The 26,802-nt window shown below is 46.2% G+C and overlaps 2 protein-coding genes across 2 annotated transcripts in view; one reads left to right on the forward strand and one right to left on the reverse strand.

Moving 5' to 3' along the window:
- LOC118510150 (serine-rich adhesin for platelets-like) overlaps positions 1 to 20,535 on the forward strand; it is a 137,343-nt gene extending 116,808 nt beyond the window's left edge. The window contains exons 3-5 of the mRNA XM_036051654.1: positions 4,160 to 4,347; positions 13,640 to 14,278; positions 16,220 to 20,535. Coding sequence (XP_035907547.1) covers positions 4,160 to 4,347; positions 13,640 to 14,278; positions 16,220 to 17,269 — 1,877 coding nt within the window. The 3' untranslated portion in view covers positions 17,270 to 20,535. The remainder of the gene's footprint in view (positions 1 to 4,159; positions 4,348 to 13,639; positions 14,279 to 16,219) is intronic.
- LOC118510151 (venom allergen 5-like) lies at positions 3,949 to 5,393 on the reverse strand. The gene is made up of 2 exons (XM_036051655.1): positions 5,149 to 5,393; positions 3,949 to 5,086 (listed from the first exon to the last, which is right to left on the reverse strand). Exons 1-2 carry the CDS (start codon positions 5,305 to 5,307, stop codon positions 4,370 to 4,372), a joined length of 876 nt encoding a protein of 291 aa, XP_035907548.1. The 5' UTR covers positions 5,308 to 5,393; the 3' UTR covers positions 3,949 to 4,369.
- Positions 20,536 to 26,802: the final 6,267 nt, after the last annotated feature.

The raw sequence follows: 26,802 nt of genomic DNA on the forward strand, positions 1-26,802 counted from the left end.
TCTAGTAGCACTAGCGCTCAGCTACGCTTCACCACAATGTTCCCGGGGATGGCGATGATGATGGCATCGTTGTTGCACCACTGTGAGTGTGATGAAAGTGGCCTGGCAGAATGATGGTGCAAATGGATTTTTCACTCGGCGGCCCAACCGAGATGGCTAAAGGGCTGAAGAGGGATGACGAGTGTCCCACAAGGACGTACCTCGATGCACTTCGGAGGGTTTTGTAGATGTCGGGAAGCGGCAAGGGAACACGTTCTGTTCCCGATCGCCTCAAGCACTGGTTTTGTGGGAGGTCAGGGTTTTTTGTGTGTTCATTTTTCTCCAGCCAGCCACACACACGCTTAACAATCGCTCTAGAGAGGATGTGGAAGTTGGCATCGTCTAAATGCGCTCGAAGTTTTATTCATAGGCCGCTGTTGGTACTGTGGGGATGTTCTGATGAAGCGCATGCGCCATCATTGCATCCGTGCTTGTTTTTTTTTTTTAATATCGCTTCTCGCCGTCTCCCGAAACCAGGCAAATCAATTGTCAGCCAAATGCCACCAGGAGAACACCATCACGTATCTGCCATCCCTCGACGTATTCGAAACGATCGAACGAGTCCGGAGAGTCCGGATCGAATCGGGCAAAAGAATGACAGCTTAAAAAGTGCATTTTATAGCACACTCTGATGGTGACAGCGTCCTCGCAGCTTGGCTGACATTTTCACGTCCATGTTCCACCCACTGTGCGCTTCCCAGAGCTGCCTGCCGACGCTTCTGGTGCAATTTGTATCAGTTCGACTTTAACGACGGGCAATTAATTTAATCCTTTCCCGGCCGGCTACGGACCGAACAAGTGATAAACATTAGAAATTTAAATATTTGCGTTAACAAGCTGGCTGCGTTGCTTCGTCAGCGGGCCCCGAAATCCGCTTAAACGAGCTACACCCACACAAACACGCGCGCGCTCCGAGAGTGTCTCCGGATGGTGTGCCAAATGCCAAACACCGAATGTTCCTGCCCCAATCGCGCTAAGATTGATACATCCTGCGCTTTTTATTGTGCTCCTCTCGATGCACTCCCGTGCGACTGCATTCTCGCTCGTCGATTCTTTGGTTGGTGCCCCCCCTCCCCCCCCCCCCCCCCCCGCCAATCCATTGTCATTGTCGGGCAGACAGGGCAGGCTGTTGTCAGGCGCCTTCCTGCTTGTGTCACTGTGCCGAGGGGATAATTCGAAAATAAATTGAATCCTCTCCAGCAGCTGACAGTGACAGTGAACTTTTCGGCGCAGACAAAATGTGTTTCGCCCAGAGCAGAGAAGATAACCTGCGAGCGACCGCGCCATGGCGACCTAAATTAATGAAGAAATCCTCAGCCCGAAAATGAGTACGGGCTTTCCAAGAAGAAGGCTGGGGCAAAAGATGTGTCTGCGGCGTTTCTTAGCGAAGAATGAGTTTTTGGATTATGCGAGACAGCGTTTGTTTGGGGCGGAAAGCTTCGAGAAGAAGGTAGACAAGTGGAGAATTAACATCATTCGACTGTATTGAGTGCGGTTTTGATAGGGATGAGCACGTTCTTAGGACTGTTCTTGTGTGTGTGTGTTAGTGGTGATGCAAAATGTGATTGGATTCTATTGAAAACTGTGTGTCTGGTTTGGCTTGATTCTTGAATGGATTTTCTGGATGAAAGAATTTAGGACGTGTTGAAGTGGATCGATGTTTAAGGTCGATCTTGTATATTTAATTGAAACAAATTTTATTTTAAATATTCTAGAACCGAGATTCCTTTTCCTAACAAATTTACCCTGCAATATATAGTACTACCGAGTTCTTAGGAACGTCTCGCACGTGCTTGATGACTCTCGGTGACACTCGCTCACTCGATATCCTCGCATCAAAACATCATCGCAACGTGTACAAACGTCATCAGACAGTCGAGAATCGAATCCAGCAAATGATAAGCACTACATTAGCTCGCTAGAGTGTCTATGTACATAGCCTCTTACGTTTCCAAAGTAAAGTCTCGTCCGCTAATGTCTGGCGTTCGGGGAAAAGAATTTTCGCCACCCCGACACAGCGTACCCCTCGCTTGTACGCACTTAGTCACTATTTAGTCTGGGATTTACGTCACGTGTCCGTCATGTGAATCATCACTAGGTGTGAGGCATTAGGCCGCGAGAGTTTGGGGAAGAATTGGTCGGAACATTAAAGTTGGTGTATATTTGAAGATTATTTTTGTAACTGAATATTTATATAAATCACTAATAATTATAAAATTCTTCAGAATAATTTAAACAAATTATCAAAGGATAGATAATTAAGCAGCCGCATTGGACGTCTTTAGAAGCTTAAAAGTTAACCATTATTTTGGTTTCATTTTTTAACAACACTTTCAACAGTCTTTGCCTTTCATTTGCACCTTCTCATCGATTCGGCATGATGTGTCAGCGTGTCAGCACTTCTTGCCGTCGTGAGCTTTAAAATAAAACAACGACGGCGCGCGCACACTCCTTATCTTATCAACCTTAACTACCTCCCGCTTGGCCCCCCCCAAATTCCATGAACGGCCGATACGATCGTTTAATCGCGACAGACAGCGCCGTACAAAACGGGGCCGTACTGCACTGTGCACCACGGACGGTGTCGGTAGTATAATCGCCGACAAATGTCTCCTCTTATGGTAAGGATATTTGAGATAAAAAAGAGCTGCGGTGGGTTGGGTTGGGATTGAAATTGAGCACTGCCCGTTACTTACATGCCTATCAAACCCAGGGTCGATTTCCGATCGCTTTACATCGCAGAATAAAACCATCCCTGCTTGCAAATGCAGCTTTTTCCTTCGTTGACGAGGTGAGGCTTTCGTGGTTTGGGTACGGATCAAAGGGGACGAGACAGTTTGAGGCAATTCCAGCCCGCCCGTTTCGGTAGCCAGTAGCAGCGTCAGCAACCAGACACCGAAAGAAGAGGAACAGCCGCAACAACAAAAAAACACGCAAAAAGCAAAATCAACACTTCACGTCGGAATGATAATTACGTCGTCGTGTGCATCACGGACGAAGCGTTCCCCCCCGGCCGAAGCGAGAGGGGCTCGGTGAGTTGGAGTGGATGGCAATGATGCACATTCATTTCGATTGCAGCTCCCATACGGGCCGACGAATGACGAGACGAGATCCTCGATACATTTTTTTTTTGCTGCTGCTGCCGTTGTTTTGGAGTGATGTGTCTGGGCTGGTTGGGAGCTGGTGGTTAGTTGGTGTGCGCGGCGATGTTGTCTCGACTCACTATCGCTTCCAACCCACGCCATGTGTGAAGCCATCGATGCACGGTAGCTAGACAAGCCGGCAGAGGTTGGGGGGGGGGGGGAGAAATCCTCCCCCGAACGGCAGACACTTATACGAATAAATAACCGAAAGGCACAGACAGGCGGGCCATTAGAAATCGTAGCACGCCACAGACAAAACCGATTAGTACCGGCCCTGATGATAATGATGGCGGTGGCTCATGTTGTCGATCGTTTTGTATCAGAGAATGGGGGAGCGTGGGGGGGGGGGGGGGTGTTAATTTTGGGTTCGCTTGACCGCACCGACCGCATCGGCCGCTGGATGATGTCGCACGCGTAAGATGTCGCCCTGCAACAAGCACGTCGCACCGCAATATCGGTCGACGGCGCTGATTCTAAGGTCACGCCACAGTGTGCTATTAGCTGATCATTTTGCCGCCCGCGTGTCGTATGCGTGAGATCGTGAGATCAATTTGTATCACGCTGTGGCTGGTACGGTTGATAGCCGCACAGCATCGCCTGTAACTGGATACGTTTCATTGCTGCGGGTGGTGTGGAGCAGCTAGACGATTTTTATCGAGGCTCCTTTATCGGACATCGGCATGAAGGTTGTTGAGGTGGCTCTAGCATGTCTATCGTGTAGTGTGTGCGCCACAGGGACACTCACTGGTACGTGTGTGTTTAGGTTAGAGTAAAGTTATACTGGGTATAATAAAATTGAAGGGTAATTTCTGATGTTCTAGGTCATACTACTGATAACAATTTGGAAAAAAAACTATGGGAAATATTGATTATCTTACTGAATCCTCAATATGAATGCTATAGTTCAACCAATATGACTATCCCGAATTTCCAAACTGCATCACTAACAAATTGCAATTTTCTTTCCCACTGTCCAGGCTACATCTACGGCTTGGTGTCATTCTCAGTGATTTGTGCCCTGGTGCTTGGTCTGTTCGGAGTGTTTCGCTGCCTGCGTGCGACGACCACCACGCGAACAACTGCCGAAGCGCTGACGCTGCCGATCCAGTTCATCGCCGACGATCTTGCTCCTCTAAACGCCAACTTGAACCACCTGCCGGTACCCGTAAGTATGCGCCCCTCCCAACCTACCCGCCCAGAACGAGCCCCTCCCCCGTTCGCCACAGACACAGCAAACCTAACGGAACCAACGCTAGATTCGCCAGCTTCCAGCCGGCCGCTCCATCCATCTCGAACGTACACAGCCCGTCAAAGATACTACTGCGCAAGGGAAACGTTCGTGGGCAACGTGTTGCCGGTGGGCCAAGCTCGGCGGCTGGTTCGGCAAGCGAATAGTAGGGAAAGTAGTTGCACACCAGCTGGAACCCGTCGCGATACTTAGCCGCGGCACACCCGATCCGCTCGAGGCTGGCCCAGGTTAGCAGGGTGAAATTGTTCAGCACCGTGTGCTGCAGTTGATGGGCTGCCGTAACCTGCGGGGCTGGCGTTTCATCCTTCTGCAGGTACCAACTGCGTAGGACGTCGATCGCGTAGTACTTCGGTAGGTAGCGTTCGATCACGAACGCCTTACTCTGCCGCACATTTCGATAGTCCCGGCTGTACACGTTTGCATTGCTCAGCTGGGCGCAAGGATCGGGCTCGTACCGCTGACAGGTGGCAAGATGTAACCTAGCCATGCGGGCCAGCTCGTCGTCCCACACAAGCTTCTTCATGTTGGTTATGCGGCGTCGCATCGCGTACCGATTCCGGATACCATTGTGTGCGTTCAGAATGTTTTGCCACAGCTCAGAGCTTCCTAGCAGTTGCTGAAAGTTTTCACATTGCTCTGGCTTTGGGTCCGAAGGCTAAAATGAAGGAAGTCCAAATATAATCCTGAAATTTATTTAAAATAATGTATGGAATTTACCAGTTCGCAAAGGGTGTGCTTCGTTGCGCCGGGACAATCAAGCTGACAGTAGCTGGTATACATCCCTGTAAGAAAGATGGAGCTCAGATGGTGTTCCGTCTCACCGGCTGTCCGATGGAGGGTCGTTAATACCATCCCGAGCAAGATAAGATGCTTCATGTTCACTGTGAAAGAATTCGAAAGGTTATTTACTGAGGTTTTTTGTGGGCAAAATTCTTGAAGTCGATTGTACAAACTTTTATTTTGACACTGTAGAGATCGCAACGGTTGTCAAGGAGAAGGCTCCTTTGATAACATCACAAAGTACAATGGTGGGGTTTTGGTCGTATTGGATGTTCTACTTCATGTGAAGATACCCATTACGAGCCGCCCCAAAAACTCTTGGACAGGAACTCTTGGAGTCAGTTGAGTCCACTCTTTCTCATACTCGACTGGTTAAATACTGATTTTAAATCGATTGCCAAATGGCCGTAATGGATAAATAAGAGCAGAAAGTCCGATGCTTTAATGACATCCGGACAGACAGGACGTAGGGCGGGCTTCTTGGACGAGTTCTTAAGTTCTACGACGTTAGTTGCGTTACCAAACGTGACACTGTTCATTAATCAGAAGCGTATGCAATCCACCCCATCAAACCACTGTAGAAATGCATCAGAATGCAGCTTTGGTGTCCGTTTTTTGCATTCTGAGTAACTTTCTGGGAAAGTTATTACGCTTCATTTGTAAAGCACCCTCCGAAGCACAGCATAAACGGGACACCAAACGACCTAGTTGGCGTCCGATTTCCCTCCAACTGCTTTCCACAGAAGGTAGTGAGAGAAACATTTTGTGTGTGTGTCCGTGTTGTTTCTCCAGCAAATATCATAGTCAACAATTTCACCCAAAACAAACCGGTACCCCGTACAAGCGTAAGACCCACCCGGTGTACTAGACACGTGTACGGAGGGTATGGCTCGCTGTTGACAGACTGAAGAACGATTTTTTCTAGGAATTGTTGTTGTCCGTTGATAGTCGAACGTGGTACAGAATAACCCAAACGAAGAAGAAGACACAACACAAACATACGACGATGGTCAGTTTTCTCACCGTCACGATGTGTTCTCTTTATCGCGTTCCTTCTCGATGGGGGATGTGACAGCACAAATGAAAAAAAAAACACATAAATAAATAAACATATTAAAGCAGGTCACTCTCGCTGGCGTATATGTCAACCGAAAGCGAAAGTCTTAAGCACAGAACACAAACAACAACAACAACAAAAAAACTGCATTCCCAGCACGCCATACCATTCGTTCTGCCACCGCCAAATGGCGTGGTGGATGCAATAATCGAGTGACAAACCACCCGGGCCACAGCAGTGTGTGTGTGTGTCGTGGTCGCCGCGAAGGCAAAACGGCTAATTTTAATTGCTCGCATTAAAAACGATGGCAGTATTTTGATGGGTGGTTGAATAATAAATAAATCGCTTTACGTGCATGCAACCGAACCCCGGGGGGGTTGGGGTGAGAGTGTTTTTGCTCCCCTTTTTTATCCTAGCGCAAGTGTTGGGTACACTCTCCAAGTCATTGGAACCGTGGTAGAGGAGAGGACGTGTAAGCAAAGTTTGCCTCTTTTCACCATATCAAATGGGTAGCGTTTGTGGGTTTATTTTCTTTTTTCCCCATTTCTCTGCGTAGATTCTTGCTGGGGCTAAATGGTCGAACGGCAACGAGCGGTGGGCGAATGGGACACAACTGAATGACAGATAATGTGGGAGAATGTGTTGGAGGCGATTTCCCACAACCAGGCGTCTCCACGGGCGGAATGGATGGATGAGAAAAAGAGGGTCAAAAAAAGGGATGAACAAGTTGTCGGTCGAGTTGTGTGATAGACGTTACTAGGTCAAGGATAAGGGGATAAATATGATGCGGTGGCGGTTTTCGTTGCTGGACGGATTAAAACGCGTGGAGGTACTTTATTTGATTGCGATGTTAAGGAAACAGTTCTTGATGGATAGTGAGAATCAATGTCCCAACAAATTGTACTTATTCAATAGTAGCTTCATTCGTTAGTTTGAATCTTAATTACCTCACAAAAGTCTCTGATGATGAAGGCATGCTTTTAACCATAATGGTGCGCAAGGAACTGTCACTGCATAGAACATTTATAGTTCCAGTAGTTAAGCAAGTTCTAGAGTCGTGGACGTGGGTCCAAAACGAACGAGTTAATCTTAGTCACTTTCGATAGGAGGATATTCTGAGAACTCTTTGGCTCCATCTGTTAAGAAGGAAAATGACAAGATCTATAGGCTGTACAACGATCTCACCATCGCTCACTGAATAAGACTCCCCAGGCTTTGAGAGGCTGGTGAGCATGTAATGAGAATGACACTGAACAACCCAACGACCCGAAGAACACACTGGACGGAGGACGCTTGGTAGTCTTCTTCCAACCAACTGGTAGTCTTCTTCCAGTCTAAATGTTCCACCAACAATCCTCTGACGTCTGAACGTCTGATGCATTCTTCTGTGATATAACTGTGAGGAATTTATTGTGAACGTCCGATCACCGTACGCGTTTATTCGTATTCGCTGTACCGATCGTTTTCGATCCCCCTCAGTTCATGAATAAAAAAACAACAAATCACACACCTACCAGACTGCTACAGGTACGACATCCACCACCTGACCGGTTCTGCTCAAAAACCTCATCTGAAACCAAAGTAAAGACAGCAAAAAAAAATATCGCCCGCGAAATAGAGACGTTATTGTCTGATCGACGAGACCGCGCTACAACTGTTGCAACACCCACCACAGCCGTTCGAGACGAGATTGTGTCGTCTGGCCGGCAGGTGGGCGATGTTCGAGGTATCGTTTTCCGATACCCAGCCCCGGATCCACTTTCCGGTACATGTTTATTTGTGCATGTCGCATCTTCCGCCCGAGCCTCACCTCTCTAACCTCTAAGGCGCGTTAGCCCGGGAGACGATCATCGATCACCACCATCGCACACGATCAGTGCGCCAACAATCCCGACAGGTCCCGGTCGGAACACGATACATCACACTTCTCGATCCTCCGAACGATGCTTTGCTTCGGCGATCTCTTCCACTCCAGAGCTCGCCAAGTCTCGTTAAGATCGGCTTGTTAAACTGCTATGATTTGCCATTTATTTTTATCAAGTTCGTTTTGATGCGTTCGCCGCTTGCGGTTGGCCCGTTGCGCTGTTCCACTGCCAATAGTGTGTGGTCGTCGATAAATCTTCCAGCCGTGAAGGTTCGCGTTGCGTATGGTGATCTTTGTGGTGATCTTCTTTAAAGTGGGGCCCCACTCCACTATCTAATCATGCCAGTTTGAAGGAGGGTTACTTCTGGAAGAATTTATTCCTGCACTTAATTAATCATTACCCTGAACGATATGCAAGATTATTGTTGTGGGTTAACAAAACGGTATGAAATATTGCTGCAGCGCATCATTGGCGAACCTCAGCCTCACGCGCCTTCGTATGCTGATCATCTCCACAAACAACGCAAATGTCATGTTTTGTGGGTTCGTTCGTCTCGGCTTTTCGAAGGTGGCCAAAAGTTCTGGTCCCAACAGTTTGCATAAGCAGGGTGCAGGAACTGTGCGCCCAGGCAAACGGCGAACAACGAACAAGAAAAACTGTATATCGGGTGAAGAGCAACAATAAAAGTTGCATGTTTATTGACTCAAACTCTGTCTGGCACATGGCAGGAGGCAAACCGTTTTGAATGGAACAGTATTTGGCAGGGAAGCGTAGTGTCTGGGTTTTGAATTTGCGCTTTGTCAGTCGAAAAGCAATCGTCTCTCCCTCTCTCACCCCGAAATATGTGCTCCAAAACCAATACACACCGGGCGGTGTCGGCGACCGGGACCTCTTCTTCGGAGAACCACCGCAAAAGTCACTGCGTCCAGAGGGCGAGGTTGGTGAGGAGGGACGAGCGGGTCGGATTCGGATGTACAGACACCTCGTGCTGCGACGCACGCTGCCGTTGTTGGCCATCTGCATGTGCAATTCAGCACGATTCGGTCATTTTAGCACGTTCCGTTTGCAGACATGACCGCCATGGGGCTGCTGCTGCTGCTGCTTCTCCTCCTCCCCAACCCTCCCGGCTTCGGTCATGTGGTTCAAGCTCGTTGCACCATGGTGTATTGGGCCTGCAACACTTCCATCAAGTGGCTGTCCAGACGATGACGACAACGACGACGACGACGCTGCTTGTAGACGGGCACGCTCGTTGAACATTTCGTCTGTGTTTTCGTCCGGCGAATTGTATGTTTGCCTTTCGTGTCTCCTTTTATTTATTTTTGTTGTTTTCCCTTTGCGTCCGTATTGTGACGATCGTTTGTCCGACCGGTTGGCTGGTTAGCAAGATTCGGACTGCTTCCTTCCGAAACGACGAAGAAGAAAAATCATTGCAAATAACGATTGCATCTTCTGGGTGAACTGGTTGGGCGGTTTTTTTTTTTCTCGGACAAGCTCCTCTGCTGTCTGTCCGGTTTCGGGGGTGACTGATTTGTCTGAAAGATAAACTGACAGTTAAAGTTGGGCACATCAGAACCCGATAGTGTCCAGCCGTCCGATGCATGTGACTGAAAATGCATCATTGCTGCTGTTGTCATCCGTGGGACGGCCCAGGTCCCCCCAAAAATTTGTACAAAAGCACTGAAGGTCACCTATGAACTGTGCATACTAATAGACGACGCAACGCAAATCATGGCACAATGGCAGCAAAAAATTGGTTTTATTTTCGTTTTGCTTTTTTGAGGATACTTTTTTGGATGCTCCATCGAAATGGAGTATATTGACAGGGGAAAAAAATGGAAGGTTCATCTATTGAACTTTATTTTATGGCTCTATTTAAAAGTCAATAGCTACAATATTTTAGTTTTTAGTAGCTTGTTGACATACTTCGTTGCGGCGTAGGTTGTTAATGAGAAAGAATCCTTGAATAATTTTATCTCGACCGTCCTCTTAACACAGGGATTTTCTTCTTATTATGCGCTTATGGCTTTTCTGGTTTTCTGTAACTTGAGCTTACTTCAAGCTAAATATTCTTTCCTGTGTACGGAGAGACGGTCTGGATGGCGTTTGAACCTCGATCCTTCCGTGGGAAAACCGGTGCTGCTATGGCCTCGGCTACTGAATCATCCCGCACGCAGAGGTAGTTACGCGTAAATCAAGTGAAGGTAGCCAGAAATAACTGACTCTTGAGATTGTAGAGCCAAAGCCGGGTAGAAGACTGTATGAGTAGGATAAATACACGGCAATAAAAATCCTCGAATTCCTTGTTCTTACTGTACATCCTCATATTTTCAAAATAAGCAACTATGTCAGTAACTATAAGAAATATGTTTTAGACACTAGAATTGAGAGCTTAAAATTCGATAGAATTCCTATAAGTTATGTCCCATACTCACACACCGTGTACCACCAAGCACCGTGGAATGTTTTTGTCGTGCTCTTGCCCAAGTTCCATCTTGCTGGGTTGCCTGCACCTGAAAGTCTAGGCAATATTTTCCGCTCCAGTGAACCTTGGCAAATCACCGTTACCGCAGTCATCCGAGCTGTCGACGCACAATAAGACGCACTTGCAGTTGCAGTTGCACACACCACACCGACGTAGCATCGAATTTCATAGATCGCCTTCTACTACTGCCTTTCCGCTTATCAAGTTCCACGGACCTTGCGAATGTACCGTTGGTACGGTGGTGGGTCCTCAAGCTCAATGCAATACGATCCTATTCGTAGTGCGAGAAGCTTCACTCTCCCTTTCCCGGTGATCTTCTTTCCCCACTGGGATCGCGTTCCGTGCCGTGTTGTAGAGGGTTATGCGTTTCTGCCGCTGATGCTACTGATGCCATGCTGCCATGAAATTCGCTTTTTATCTGTGCGAATATGTGGCTTCTTCCTGAGAAATGGCAACATTGAACCAATTCCACTATCAAACCCAATTGAGAGTAATCAACATAATCAGCGTATGATGAAGGACAGCACTGTGTGTGTGTGTGTGAGAGAGGTTTTTTGCATATGTGTGAGAGAGCGTTACGCGAGGTAGTGAGACGTTTATGGCGCACAACTGTGTAGGCTCTAATGGTGTGTTTCGCCTTGAATTGTCCAAAGTGCGGCTTTTTTTGTTCGCGTTCAGATGAATCCAAAATGAAACCGAGAAGTACGCCTTCACGGACAATTTCCCTTTGCTGCAGCTCCAGCAATGCGTTCATAGACGCAGTTCCAGTTTTGAATGTCTTTCTCCTCTCCCGCTCTCTCTCTTCGTTTTGCCGCTGCATCCTAATCTGTAAGATGTAATTAGTGTTTCTACGAAATGCAACCGACCAGTGCACGTCATTCGTATGCACGATGCCCGTAATCGGATGCATTTCCCCGTACGGCTCATCATTACACGCACCAAACAGAGCTGCAACAACGCATGTGCGGGAAAAATGCGATCGTCAAGGTTTAGCCCATCATCATCATTATCAGCGTCGATGAGTTGTGACTGGTGCTACCGCTACTGCTGTTACCCGTCAATGTTCAACAAAACGTTCAACAAGTGATGTGTGTTTCAGGGGTAGCACCACGGTTTGGAGCTCGAATTTTCCTTCGGCCCAGCCGCGTACTGTGCCGCATGTGATGAAAGCTCTCGGTCGGTAGTCAGTTTTAATTGTTTGCGTCGCCTTTCCAATTTTGCCAATGGCTGCCGTTGCGCGTTGCAATTTGGTAGGCGCATCGATGTATTAGATCAATTAGAGATGTTCGATTGTACGAGCATGGGTGCATTGTTTTACATGCATACCGGTTATTAATAACAGGTTGTTTGAATTGTACTTTAAAGGCACAAATAATTACTCCGTCTAGTGGTGTGCGAGTCGTTAGCGTTCACCTTTAATTTATTTAAGCTTGTACTATAGATTCTTGGTATTTCTATTTTGTTTAAAAAAATCATTTGCTCAATCGACAGGAAAATTAATGAGATTATTTCGCCCAGACGTGTGACACCGTGTGCTCAATTAGATTCACGCTTCGAAGTGTGCCTCCGCGTGTAGCACATTTTTCAAAGGATTAAATGCTTTCGTACAATAACGACAGTTTCGTTTTGTCCCTCTACGTTCTCTTTCTCTCGGCCTTGTTTTGCTTTTCCTCTTTATTGTCTCGCGGAGCTATTTTACTCGCTGTAACGCGTTCGTTGTTTTGCATTCCACCACATGATTTAAATGACGCCAAATCTACAAAGGCAACATTTTTGCAATGAGTTATGGTGGGCCGTATAATGCTGCCGGGCATTCGTTTTAAGCGCATTGTTGTGCTGATGTGATAGTATACTTTTGCTTTTTTTTTAAATATTATCAGTGAAAGCAGATAGCAACACGGCTAGCAACTTTTCGTTACGAGAAATACACGGAATAGAATAAAACTGAAGACTAAAACTAGCTCTTTTCTGTTGTAGACAGTCAACCGAATTTATAATTTTTTATGTATTGCGTATTTTATTGATTTATTTTCTCCTTTTCTTTTTATAATATTCCTCGTCATTTTCCCCTTCTTGAAATAACCAATTTTGCTCTATTCTCAACGCGCTCATAGCCTGAACGCCCATACCAGCGTTATGCAGCGTTACAAAGCGTTACACTCGAGTTGTTTGCCGTGGTTTTCATTCCGCGCTACGTTTTAAGTAAATGAAGCTTCATTGTGGACAAAATTAAATACATTCAAATTGGTTATCAATTCTAGCGGATGCATAAAACAAAATGTCACCACAAATCGGGTGGCATAAATCGTCACCGTACTTTATCACTTGCGACTGTCCGATTGTTCACACACCCGGTCACAACCCCAAAACAACACACGCCTGTACGCTCCGAGCAATCCAAACAAGGTGGATGGAATTTAAAATTTTGGCCATCGGCAAGCAAACTGAGTTGCAAAGCCGCTGACGGCCGCGAACCCCTCTCATGCCATCAATTAGCATTCCATTAGCTTGGGCAATTAATTAATTAATTTGTTTATTACCGCGATACACATTTGCTTCCACCTGAGGGTCCGGGTGGATGAGGGTGGAGGGTGGGGGCTTGTGAAGAAAGAATGAAAAACTGCAAACCAAAACCTTCTCGCCACCACCGTTCGATCGATTTACGTTACCTTTTGCGAAGGGGCGTGTGGTGTGTCTGGCAGTGGGCATTTGCATTTTGCAACTCTGCAGCAATGCAACGCCAACATTCCGTAGACGATCGTGACGGAATCGAGCGCCCGGGTGGACTGTGCACTAGCGGCTCAACAGCGCGTATTGCAACGCGTGCAACATGCAACCGAACAATCCTGTTTGGGCTGTCTGGCTGTCCGTCTGGCTGGCTGGCTATCCATCGGTGTCTGTCTGTCTGTCGCAAGACTTTGGTTCCTGTTTTTGGCACCGATCGTGACACCTCGCTTAGTCAGATCTTGTCTAATGGCGATATTTTCTCTCTCTATCTCTCTCTCTCTCTCTTCTGCACAGATGCTATCGGTACAGTCACCGGGCTGCGCGGGGATGGAGCGGCTCGGCGTTCCTGCCCGCGGTTCCATCGGATCACCACCATTAAGGAATGAACGGGCGGGCTTCCATCACCAACAGCAGTCACAGCAGCAACAACCACAACAGCAGCAGCAGCAGCAGCAGCAACACCAGCAGCAACAGCAGCATCCGCAGCACCAGCAAGCAGCAACCCAGCAAAACCTCCACCGCCATCATCACCATCATCATCACCATCATCACCACCATCAACAGTATCATCAGCAAACGTCACCGACGACCGGTCAGCACCTAAGGTTCGGCAGCGATCTGATACTGAGCAGCAGCACCAGTAGCAACTTTCGGAGCAACCACAATCAATCCTATCTGTTCATTCCGAATCAAACGAGCGCACTAGCTGGTGGCGTTGGTGGTGGTGGCGGTGGTGGTAGCAGTGGCAGTAATAGCATTAACTACAAAACTCACTACAGCAATAGTTCGTACGGCGGTAGCAGCATCGGTAGTAGCACCGGCAGCTCCACCAATCCCATCACCACCAACTTCCCGCACTGCACCTACCATGTGCCACTGCCGGACGGGGAATATGGGCCGGATCGGGACCTGCAGATACGGACACCGTGCCAGGTAAGGATTGTCAAATCGAGCGTAATGCGTAAACCTCCGTTCGTCATACATCCGTGCGCAAGATTTTTCTTATCAGCTCCTAAAAGTATGCAATCCGCAAACAACTTTAAAGGAATAATCAAAATATAGCATAACTTCAGGCGCAAGAATAGGGCAGTAACAAACCATTACGATGCAATATTGGTGTTAATGGCTGCACAAGATTCGTTATAATAATCACACCCCCCTTCCGGTGGACAGCGATGACTAAATCGATTGTCAATAAGTACAACCACTAGGCGACATCCGGCATGACACGCCAATCCAATCATCGGAGCGTCAAACAGACCGGGAACGCTAGTAACTAAGTAAACTATTGAGAGACTTGTGATCGTAAACCATTAGTCAGATCACTTCAACCACTTTGCGATTTAATCATCCTTCCCTTGGTTCGTGCGCGGTGTGTGTGTGCGTGTGTGTGTATTTGCTAAGATGTGTTATGCGTTCTACACCATCCACAACCACCGCGTATCACGTCGGGCGAAGATGCATTACTCGTGGCAAAGGTATGAGTGTGCCATGCCTTCATGTTCGCCTTTAAGGCGTCTAGAAAAGCATTGGAGCACGTGCTCGGCGACGACGACGACGACCGTGACAGTACGCTTACTGTGTGTAGCGCCGAGCACAAGTGTCTCGCCGTGCCGTGTACTGCAATCGACGGAACCGGGGACGTGCATAGAAAGTGCTGATGGGAAACTCGAACTTTTCCCACTCAAAAACGGTGCAGCGAGTTATAGAAATTCTGAACAACTGTACCAGTGCGCTGTGTGCATCACGATTCTGCCATGGTGCAACTTATTACAGTTTTCGCTGCAAACGAAAAAAATAGCACAATAGGAAGCATGTGACCCAGTAAATGTGGTTCGGGGTCGTCGGTTCTTAAGCTCTTGCGCCAGCTCCTCTGCGAAAGCCATGCATATTCTGGTGTGCTTTTGACCTGGTTTTGCGATTGTTTCGAGCTTGAAGTGCATTCCTTCAGGCACCAGGGGGAACCATAAATTTGCTGCCAAAGGCGACAGCAAAGCGGGGACGTTCGCATGGGAGAGCAGCAAGCACACACACACACTGGGTTGGTGTTGGTCGTCCCTTAGCGAAGATGCGGTAACATCACCCGACGGATCAGGGTATAGGGCGAGGATTTTCGTTTATGTAACCCGCGGGATACTATTGTTTCTCCGGTGGAAGGATAAGGATGGTTGGATGGTTGAAGAGAGGGGGATGGCAAAGGGAAAGCTAAAACTAGGCCAAACTAGACGTTTTTCCCAGCAGCGGGGTTCGTTTTCCCCACTAGCGGACGAGGACAAGAAGAATGTGTACGTACTTTCATCACCATTATTGGATTTGATCGGAATGCACATGGGCGATGCAGTTGCTTGCTGACGATATGGGGATGTGGCTGGAAAATGCTCGCCTTCTATCGATCCTGGTACTATTGGAAAGTTGTAACATGCAGACATAGAGGAAAGTAGATTGTATAGCCAAGTAGTAACACACAGAATTGTAACAACGATATGGGTAAATATCAAAGCTAAGGACTATAACTTGTATTGGTCATTTGAGCCAATTGTTGTCAGTGTGCCATTTTGTTAGAGCGATTACGAAATTATGTTTATTGCATACTTTAAGGCGCCTGTAAATGACCTGGTAATGGTGGTATGTCTAGAATCAAATGAGACATATTTGATCAGCCGATTGTACAAAACATTATTTAGTTAACTTCTGAATAGAGCAGAGTTAGTCAAGGCTCTGAGTAGGATGTTACCTGACATAAAAAGCGTAAGAACTCCATCAGTATTCACTGATGAAGAACTTTAAGATATTATTATTAGACTTAATTGCTAGTAACACAATCACTTTCAATTACCATCTCTCTTCTCTCCCTCTTTCTCTCTTTAATTCCAGCAATCGGAAATACCTCGAACGTACGTAAAAGCCCCACCGAATAAGACCGTGCGCGATGTGCCCGTACAGTATCAGTCCACGGGCGGGATCACGGCGCACGGTACCACCATGACGGCCGGCATCGGTCCCAGCCACTCGATCAACTCGATGGTCGATCTGGCCAGCTACTACGGGGGCCCAAAGACAATCGGTAGGCCAGCCGACGGTGGCCGACTGGCGGCGACCGCACCCGGGCCCAGCTTAGGCGGTGGCGGAACCGTCGGCACCGGCCAGCCGAAACCGGTGGACAAGCTGCAAAAGATTCTCCGGTTTTTGCCAGGTAAAGCCACTAAATCTTCTACTCCATCATCATCTTCGTCCTCCTCGGCGTCGTCGTCGTCGTCGTCCTCCTCTTCTTCTTCCTCCGTCTCCTCATCCAGTAGCAGTGGTATTAAGAGCACTAGTAGTAATATCAACAATAATCATCAAGGGGCGAGCACTAGCTTCGGTTTGCAACCGCCGCCGACCGGTGTACTGCCGGGCAGCCACAGCAGCAGCACCAGCAGTCTCAACAACAACAGCGGCATCAGCAGCAGCAGCAGCAACAACAGTGGCGTTGGAGGCATCGCCAGCGGTAGCGTACTAAGTAGCATAAGCGGATCCTATGGACCTAATAGTGTTAGTAGCAGCATCGGTTGTAGCAATCACGTCAACAACAACCGGGTCGGATGTGGCGGTGCTGGCGGCAGCAGCAACATTCGCGTGGATGGTCGCGGTGGCTTAAGTTTAGCGACGGCCGGTGCCGGTATCCACAATCACAACCAACACTATCGATCTCCGCCGGTGGCCGTCAGCTCCTTAGGATCTCCGCCAGCAGCCACCCTCTCATCACCGACGTCCTCCACTTCCTCCTCCTCCTCCTCCTCCTCCTCATCGTCCTCCGGTTCGTCACCTTTGGCGTCGACCGTTGCACGACAATCCGGTGTCGATGTGGTCGGGTCCGGTTCGACCGGTGGTCCGAGTGTTACGGGATCGAGTTCCGATCCGGGCCATGCACCCTTCACGATGTGACCGACTGTAAGTGGTGGTGGTGGTGGTGGAGCTGGTGTACGACGAACCGGTGGCAGTGCGGTCAGCAGTCTTTGAACCAGATCTGCCATCGCCTTCCTCCGTATCGTCTCCCACCCGCCACAGCTCCTGCCGTCGGTCCACAGCTTAGTAGTCGTACCAATTATTTAGCTAATCGATGTCGTGATACTATTTGTGATGAAGAGTGGTTAGAGTCCTGCGGCGGAGGTTATGTTGCAATGTAGACAGGGATGACCACCAGTAAGATGATTGCCGGGTGTCGTGTTGTGGTTGGGCCAATGGGAGGGGAAATTTTGAAGTGTCGTAAAAGCCGGACCGGAAAGGAGACCGTTTTTAAGAGCGCGAAAAAAAAGTGTTGGTAGATTAGCTAGCAGGCGAGTCGCATCGATCAAAAGGCCAAGTACAAATCTTAGCTCTACCGTGCCGATTGTTAATAGGATCGTTGATCGGGTGTGTGCGTCTTTTTTTTTAAACTGGAGCTTATCACGTTTAACTGTTAGTTCCGCGAACTTTGGTAGGTTCTTGTTCGCCGCCGATGGTTTGGCCAAAAATTGTAGAAAATATCCGTATGTGTGTGTGTGAGCGAGTGAGTGCGTGTGCGTCAATCAAGATTATTTATTTAAAAAACTGTGACCGATACTAGTCATTTTTAACTTCAAACTGGGTAACCTGCCCTATGGTAATCCCTCTGGTGGTTTATTTGGCAATTGCTAGTAATGACGGTAACGAGTTACTGCTGCCTCGTTCACTACGTATTGTATGATGTCTTTTTCTCCCCGAGGAAGCCTTGTCTATGTCTTCGGCCAATGCTGCAACGATCATTCGATAGTGGCAATCGTTTTCCCGACAAGTTGTTGAGAGTACTTGATCTACTTTGCCCTGAAAGGCCATGTAAAGCACTCTGTTTCTTCAGCTGCTAGAGCCACAACGCCTCTCGCAAGTGTGCGGGACCATTTTTGCCCGCCAAACTGTACGATGCTCCTTTCCAGGCGAACTTCACAGTTGCCTCAAAATACTGTCGAACGTCACTGCAAAATGCTTAAGTAAGAAATAGCAACGATTAACAGTAAACAACCAACACGCAAATGGGATTTTGTGTAGCCCCATCCCTTCCCCAGCTGATGACCAGGAGCGTCTGGAATGCCCAGTGAAAACCGACCGAAGAGGAACAAAAACAAAACAGCACACAATTGGGTGGGATAAGTACGCAGAGCGTAATGCAGAGAAGCAGAAAGAGAAGCGTAACTACACACATATAGAAAAGAGAAGGAAAGGAAAAAAAACCGAAGAAAACCCGAAAAAAATAAAAACGAAAAACGAGCTGTACATTTTATGCGCGTATTCTTAAGATTTCTTGAGTAAAACAAAACACTAAACTATAACTAGATTTTTAAAGTAAAACACACACAAACACCATAGGTAAAGGGGGGGATGGACACGAAGCGGAAGGATCACAGGAATGTGTGTGTGTGCGGAAACATTGAACATATTTGTGGGGGGGTATGGATTGGGGAAAGTTGCGGTAAAACAGAAAGGGGATAATATTGTAAAAAAGGAAGCAAAACAAAACTATATTATAATAACAGTAAGCAAAGCAAAGGTGTGCAACACTAATACGTTTAGGATGCGTTAAGTGCATGGGAAAGGAGTAGGGAAGAATAAAGAGAAGAAGCGAAAAACAAATAAAACAAGAAAGCCTATGTTGATAGTGACGATCGAGTAAGTGTGTGAAGCTGATGGAAATACACACTCTAGTAAAAACAGGAAGAAAAGAAAGCAAATCCACAACTACCAGGTGCAACAAACCAATGAATAAATGAATGAAAGGCGGTAAAGGCGAAACATGAAACATGTGGCGCGCGCGCGTTTTGGTGGTGTTGGGCTTCGAAAGAAACCAGCGCACTGTTTCCCTCTCGCTCTCTGTCTGCGTCCCGAGCGGATCGGATCGAGGGAAAGGATACGTCAAGTGGCAGGTGTGTACGTGTGCTCGTTCGTGTGTGTGTGTGTTTGTATGTGTTCTTGTGTGTGGGAAGAAGAAGAAGAATCGAATGAGCTAGCAAAAATGTTCTATCTGTTATAAGTTGTATTATTTAAGTAAATCAAATTTTTGTCTGTATGTCGACGAGTCTGGCCCGAATGATTGAAAAAAGGGGGTCGTGGACAGGTTAGGTTAGCTAGAGCAAGAGAGAGGGAAAAGGATGTGCATGCGTGTGTGTGTTTGGTGTGTGTGTGGAGGAGAAGGCAAAGTATAGGAATTTTGAGAAGATGGTGAGGTAGTGAACAGATTAAGTTAAATGAATGGTGAGTCAATCAAAGATGTAAAGTTGTAAATCCTTAAAGAAATAATACGGCTGACTAGAAAATAGAACCTAAAGACAGCAAACAATAAGAAGAGAAAATAGTAACAAACACACACTGACCAGAATCAACAATAGCCACCATTTCTGCAATAAACACACACACAGGAAAAAAGGATGATAATAACAAAAGGCAACAGAATACTAAATACCGCAAGCTCTGCAACTACTACTACTACTAATACTACTGCTACTACTTATCCTCATTACTGTTACTATCAATGTATTGCGAAATATTACCAAACCCGCAGTCGGGAAACGTTTGTGTGCGTGTGTGTGTGCTCGTGAACAAGAGAATGGCCGCTACCACATTACCACAGCTAACAATACTATTACCGCTTCAACTATACACAATCACGCCAATCAGCAGCTACAAACCACAGCAATCTAACTAATGTGGCCTCCCGCCGAAAAACAGGGGGTACACCACAAAACACGTACCGAATTTCCTCAAGTTAAAACAATAAAAGCCGGAAGGGAAGAAATAGGATAAAAACACCACACCGCTCACAGCCTGCTACATACAGAAAACCGATACGGATAAGTTTGCTCACTGTCTCAACTACACCGAATAACTACTACTACTACTACTACTACTGCTACTACTACATACAAAACAACTACTAAAATAGTACGATCTAGCTAAGTGTAATTTGTACTATAAATGAGACGCAACTAGTTGTGTTAACGGATGATTGAAAAAAAAAAAACCAAACGCAAACAAGTAAACTAAACGAGCCGTGCACCAGGAATCCACTATCTACTACCTACGACAACCACAACAAACAAATACTACTACTACTACTACTACTACTACTTGGCTGGGAATGTGTAATCTTTCTAATAGTATGAATGCGTGCGAATGGGACGCGAGTAAAACAAAACAAAAAACGGCAGAAACGAATGGCCCGATTTTAAAGCTATTATTATGTTTATGTCGTAGCATTATTATAATTATGATTTTGTATTTAAAAAAAACGCACAGGCATAAACTGTGTGCGTGTGTATGTAAAATGGGGATGGAGGATTGATAGGAAAATGTGTAAAGCGCAAAGCGAAACCGTGTACGCTCGTCCATGGCGTGCGCCTAAATGTAGGCGCACCGCATTACTTCCTTCCCAGTGTAACGGATGAAACGCGGGCGCGCGCGCGCCGTACCGTCGCACGATGTATAAATGTAAAATCAAAACGTTAGTTGGGTAGCAGGCAGGATCACCCTGTACCGAGTAAAATGAGAAGGATCACCTTGGGCAGAGGATGAAAAGTAGAGGAGTAGCGAAACGTCAGCAGAGCGATAAGGTCATGAAATAAAGTTGCTGCTCCGTAAATTCTTCAGTTGTTCCATTTCTCCCATTATTACATTTGGTGTCAGAAGTGGGATATACCTATTCCCAAAACCCGTTTGCTGTGTGCGGCTGGTCGTATTAGTGGTTGCTGTGTGCGCTAAAATAAAGACCTGCACGGGTGTGAATATATCGATACGCGGAAAAGGTTCGCTTTACTAGCTGTGTGCGGCAGGTCGTGTGAGTGGTTGCTGTGTGCGCCAAGGGATCGACGTGCGCGTGTGTGGTAGGCGTTTCCTGGAAAGTATTCGGTGCTTCGGCTGTGTGCTGTTTTTCATGTGAGAGTGCTGTGTGCACTAAAAAGAAACAATCGACGTGTATGAGAGCTGTGTGTTACCGGTCGTGAGGTGAGAATAAACTATGGAACGATTGGTGGAAGAATTTACGCGTGTTGGCCTAGTGCGGAAGTGTGAAATGGCTGGCTTGGCTACGTCCGGCAGTAAAGAGGACCTGGCGAAACGGATCATGGATTCCGGAATAACGTTAGAAGCCGTTCCCGAACAAAATCACATCGAAGATGCCACGAACACAACGGGCTATATGGATGCGGAAAGCGGATCGCTAGTAGACGCGACAAAAACGGCCATAATCCATACACCAGTGCAGCCATACTCATTCCGAGATGTGGAGGACGGAATTGAGCCCTATGGAGCGGATTTGACAAAGGATATTAGAGCGTGGTTCGACGATTTTGAGGGTGTCGCAAAAATGGCACTGTGGTCCGAAGACCAAATGTTCATCATGTGTCGACGTAAGATGGTGGGCATTGCGAGAAGTTTCCTGGCGACGGAAAAAACTTTATCATCCTACCCGGTGTTACGATCTAAACTGATAAAGGAATTCGAAAAGATAGTGCGCTCGGGTGATGTTCATAGAAGGCTTATGGCTCGACGGAAAACGCATAAGGAAACTATGCTTGAGTACGTATATGAAATGCAACGCATAGCTCGTGACGCCGATATTGACGAATGCAGCCTAATCGAATACATCGTGGACGGCGTGACCCATGAAACAAGAATGCGTGCGTCACTGTATCGAACGAGCAACATGACCGAGCTAAAGCAGGAATTGTTATTCCTTGAAAGAGCAGAAGCCAAAAGAACATCGGAAAAGAGTGTTACGCGAGTTGAGCCAAGAAATCAACGAAAGTGTTACAATTGTGGCGATGTCGGACATGAAGCTAAGAAGTGTGTTAAAGAAGAAAACCCGAAAAAATGCTTCGAGTGTGGTGGTGTTGGTCATCGAGCAAGGGAATGTGATTCTCGAACAAAAGGACCGAAATGTTATTCGTGCGGTGAGCGCGGCCACGTGTCGAACAGTTGTCCAAGAAATCGAAACAGGCACAATCCTGGGAATACGAACCTCGTTTCGAGTGAAAATAGTGGAACTGTTGATATGCGCATCGGGCAATACTATTTCAAAACGCTTTTTGACACCGGCAGCGAATACAGTTTGTTACAATACAGTGTTATGAACAAAATCGGTAGCCTATTGTTGGCAAAGACCGACATGGTATTCAACGGTTTTGGTGGAAAAAAAACGAAGGCATTGGGTCGGGTAGAAACCGAAGTGTGTATCGACGGGCAAAATTATCCGGTAATGTCTTTTTATGTGGTCCCAGACAATAGCAGTGTTTACGAAGTGATTTTGGGAAAGGATGCGTTGTGTGCGATGGACGCCTTGGTAACTGCGGAGGGCGTTAAACTAAAACCAAGAGTGAGCGAGAATCAGGAACAATGCGATGTGTTGTGTGCGAATGCCTTGACGATAAACGGCGCAAATGAAGTATCAATACATCATCAGTATCGGAATGAGATAGGGCAAATGATCGAGGATTTCAAAGATAAGGAGGGTTACCTGAGTCCTATTCCGAAAGGGGACGTGCCTTTGCACACACTTCATATGGACCACGTAGGCCCCATGGATACCACAGCGAAACAATACAGGTATATTTTAACAATAGTTGATAGTTTTTCTAAATTTGTTTGGTTATACCCCACACGTACTACAACTGCTGAGGAAGTACTACGGAAACTGGAGTGTTGGTCAGCCGTGTTTGGAAATCCGACATGGATTATCACCGATAGAGGATCAGCGTTCACGTCCAATACATTTGCTGCGCACGTTCAGAACCAGAGTATCGAGCACATCGTTTCTACTACCGAAGTGCCACGGGGAAATGGACAAGCGGAGCGAGTTAACCGGACGGCTATAGAAATGCTGGCGAAACTATCGACAGAAGATCCGTCAAAATGGTTTAAGTGGGTGAACCGAGTGCAACGTGCGATAAATGCGTATTATCATTCAACAACGGGCAAAACACCGTTTGAGCTGATGTTTGGCGTGAAGATGAAAAATAGCAGAGATGATCAGCTGAGGGAAATTATAAATAAAGAATGGTATGAATATCATGATAACGTAAGGCAGGAATTGCGAAAAGACGCTCGTATTGCTATAGAACAAGCGCAGCGGCGCTACAAGGATCAATTCGATAAGAAACGAAAACCTGCGTCAGGGTATAAGCTAGGAGAGTTGGTAGCTATCAAACGAACGCAATTCGTTGCTGGTAAGAAACTTGCTAGCGAATACTTGGGTCCCTACGAAATTATGCATGTAAACCGCAACGGGCGGTATCGCGTTAGGAAAGTAGGACTTGGCGAAGGACCGCTAGAGACGAGTACAAGTGAAGATAATATGAGGCTATGGGCTTATGCGTTAACAGCAGAAGAGGGAGATGATGAAGATCAAGGGTCTGACTTCAATCAGGACGACCGGATGTAAAATCAAAACGTTAGTTGGGTAGCAGGCAGGATCACCCTGTACCGAGTAAAATGAGAAGGATCACCTTGGGCAGAGGATGAAAAGTAGAGGAGTAGCGAAACGTCAGCAGAGCGATAAGGTCATGAAATAAAGTTGCTGCTCCGTAAATTCTTCAGTTGTTCCATTTCTCCCATTATTACATAAATATAGCGGAAAGGAGCTGAAACTGGCCGCGAAAGCCACACAGTGGAATGTTGGGCAGGAAAAATATATTTATTTCTAGTTCGTCTCTTTTATTATTTTTCCTTTGCTGCTCCCCCGGATAATTTTAACGATACTAATGGAAATGTTTTTATTTGTAGACAAAAGGTGGTAGAAGCGACCCGGAATCGAGTGAGAGAGAGAGAGGGATCGAAGAAAGCCCTTGCATACCGAGGCCGAGTGAGCCCTGGTTCGTAACGCTAGCAAGATTTACAATCTGTGTGTACGGATGTGTGAGCTGTGTTCGATAAGTAGTGAATTTCGGGGTGGGGGAGGGAAAACAAGGCATTTGGTTAGCGTGCCGAACCGGGCCGAACTCAGCCTGGTTGCAAATTGGGAGCCAGGGTAAAATGGATTCCCGCTAGCAAAGAGAGCAGAAGGGTGGGATGGAAAGGGTGGAAGGCAGGAAGGGGGGAATGTTTAGTAAAAGGAAAGGGGCAGACAAAATGTATGACAAATTTGTGATAAATATTTATTTAAAAGCGAATGGCTATAGTATCGACATTTGATGATTCGATGGTGGCCAGCAGCATCATAATTGTGCCAGGTTGTAGAAGTCAGCAGCAGCAGCAGGTTATACATACATTCGTCAAACCGCAACACACACGTACTAAGCAGCGAAAGCAAACAGGATTAAAAGTTAGATAAAGGCCAGCTTTTGAAACATTTGCCTAGCACCACCACCACCACCCGCAGCATGGCAAATAAACATAGACAGAAGCGCAGAACAAATAGAAGGATTATTTATGGGTTTTTTTTCTTAGTTCAATCCCCATTTGAAGAGGGAAGAAGTCCCCGTAACGCATTTGATAAAATAATAAAACCGCAAACACACACACATACCCTTGCAACTGCAATAGGTTCAAAATTAGATTTTTTTTCAACATTTGTTGTCTTTCGTTCCCCAACATTTGCACATGCTAAGAGCGTATGCATCAACATATTTAATTGTGGCAAGAAAAGGAAGGCAACATGAAACAGAAACATGAAATCGAAATGTGATAATGGAAAGGAATGGAAAAGCGTGACCGTGTGTGACTGTGTGACCGTGTGTACGTGCGTTTGCTCACAGTGTGCTCTAAACAAATCGGGATGGCCCCAAGCACACTTTGGAGCCGGACCAATGGAAAGCTGGTGTTCATTAATTTATTAAGCGATAGGTGTGATGATCGGTGTCCATCGAAAGTGCAGTGTAAACGATCGAAAGGATATCCTTAAAAAAAATGAAGCAATCCAGAGGAAAAAGGATGCAACTTTACGTCTGTCTGTATGAGCGAGCGCGCGCGCAGGGAAAAGCAAGGGAGAAGTTTAAATTTATTCCTAATCGAATCGTTGTTTTCTTTTTTACCTTTTTTGATAGAGTAGTCTAAATAATGAATTAAATGAGTGTTAGTGATGGTTGGCCGGATGCGAGCGCTAACTCCAAGTTAAGCAGCACCGGCGAACGAAACGATTGGCACACTGAGTGAAGTAAGTAATTGAAACGGAAAAAAGGTGATGTGAAAGAAGAAAGGGATAAACGATGAACCAAAAATTTGAAACTAATTAAACGAAGGTGGAAAAAACAAAACCCTGGTAGTTACGGTTAACGGATTGCGGATGTAAGTTCTTAAGCTATTAAAATATTGAAATTGAAAAAACAAAACAAAACAAAACAAAACCATACATATTAAGATCGAACATTAACTAAAGGAGAGAAAATAGACAGCAAACTGCGTAACGCATGTAACGCACCTAACGTTACGCAAAAAAAGCAGCAGCAGCAGCAGCAGAGGCAACAGCGCACACCCCTCTCTTTAACTCTTGTGGTGTGGATGAATAGGTTTTCGTTCTTGTCTTCTTGTTTCTCCTTTCTGCGTAAAACCATCGACCCTAGGACCCAGTCACAATCGCAATAAGTGTCCAATAGCTTTATCCACAATGTAACGCAAAAATAGAAAAGGGGAAAAACTCGTGGGGAATTGAAGAAAAAAAAACGCGAAAGTGGCGAAAACTATGTCTATGTGTGTACTAAATCAGCGGAAACAATAACAAGAAACAAAACAAAAAATAGCAAACAGAACTCAGAACCACAGTTATAGCACAATTATGTAGTGGTAACATAAAGCGTAAGAGGAAGCAAATTATAACTAGCAAACAAACGGAAACACAAAACTGGAAAATAAACATGAAGAACAAAAACAGAACACATGGAAAAAAAACCCAGGAAAATGCAAAAGAAAGCAAAACAATTACAAAATTGTACAAGCAAAAATGCATAAAAATTAGTTCAAACAGTGAAATCAAATCAAACCAAACAGAGTTAAAAATTCGATCAGAAAATCATATCTACGGTACACAGTTAAATCGTCTCCCCAAACAAACTTCTGCTTCTCTGTCTAGCAAACAAAATCAATAGAAACCTGAATCGAATGTCCTTGCTTCGAACGACGGATGCATCTATACATATATCAGTGCAGTGGTTCCATGCAGCATGAAAAAAAAACCATGACGAAAGCGCTCTTCCACTGCTAGAATTCTGCCGGCCAATCCTTCAAACAACTGTCCCTTGTAAATAGTGTAAAAAGTAACGCAAAACAGCAACTGTAACAACCAACTGTAATGTAAGCAAGCAAGGCAACGTGATGTATTAGAGAGCAATGGGCAGGTTTTCTTTGAAACTCTCAATTTTACTCTGTTGTGTGTGTGTGTGGATTTTCCTTTAAAACCAAAAACCACAACCTCTTTGCGATCGGTTTCCCCCCCTCCCCTTATCTGCTGTACTTGCACCACACGCACCTACTGCCCAAGGACA

The sequence above is a fragment of the Anopheles stephensi genome, chromosome 3 (genome assembly GCF_013141755.1).
Source record: "Anopheles stephensi strain Indian chromosome 3, UCI_ANSTEP_V1.0, whole genome shotgun sequence".
NCBI classification, from domain to species: domain Eukaryota; kingdom Metazoa; phylum Arthropoda; class Insecta; order Diptera; family Culicidae; genus Anopheles; species Anopheles stephensi.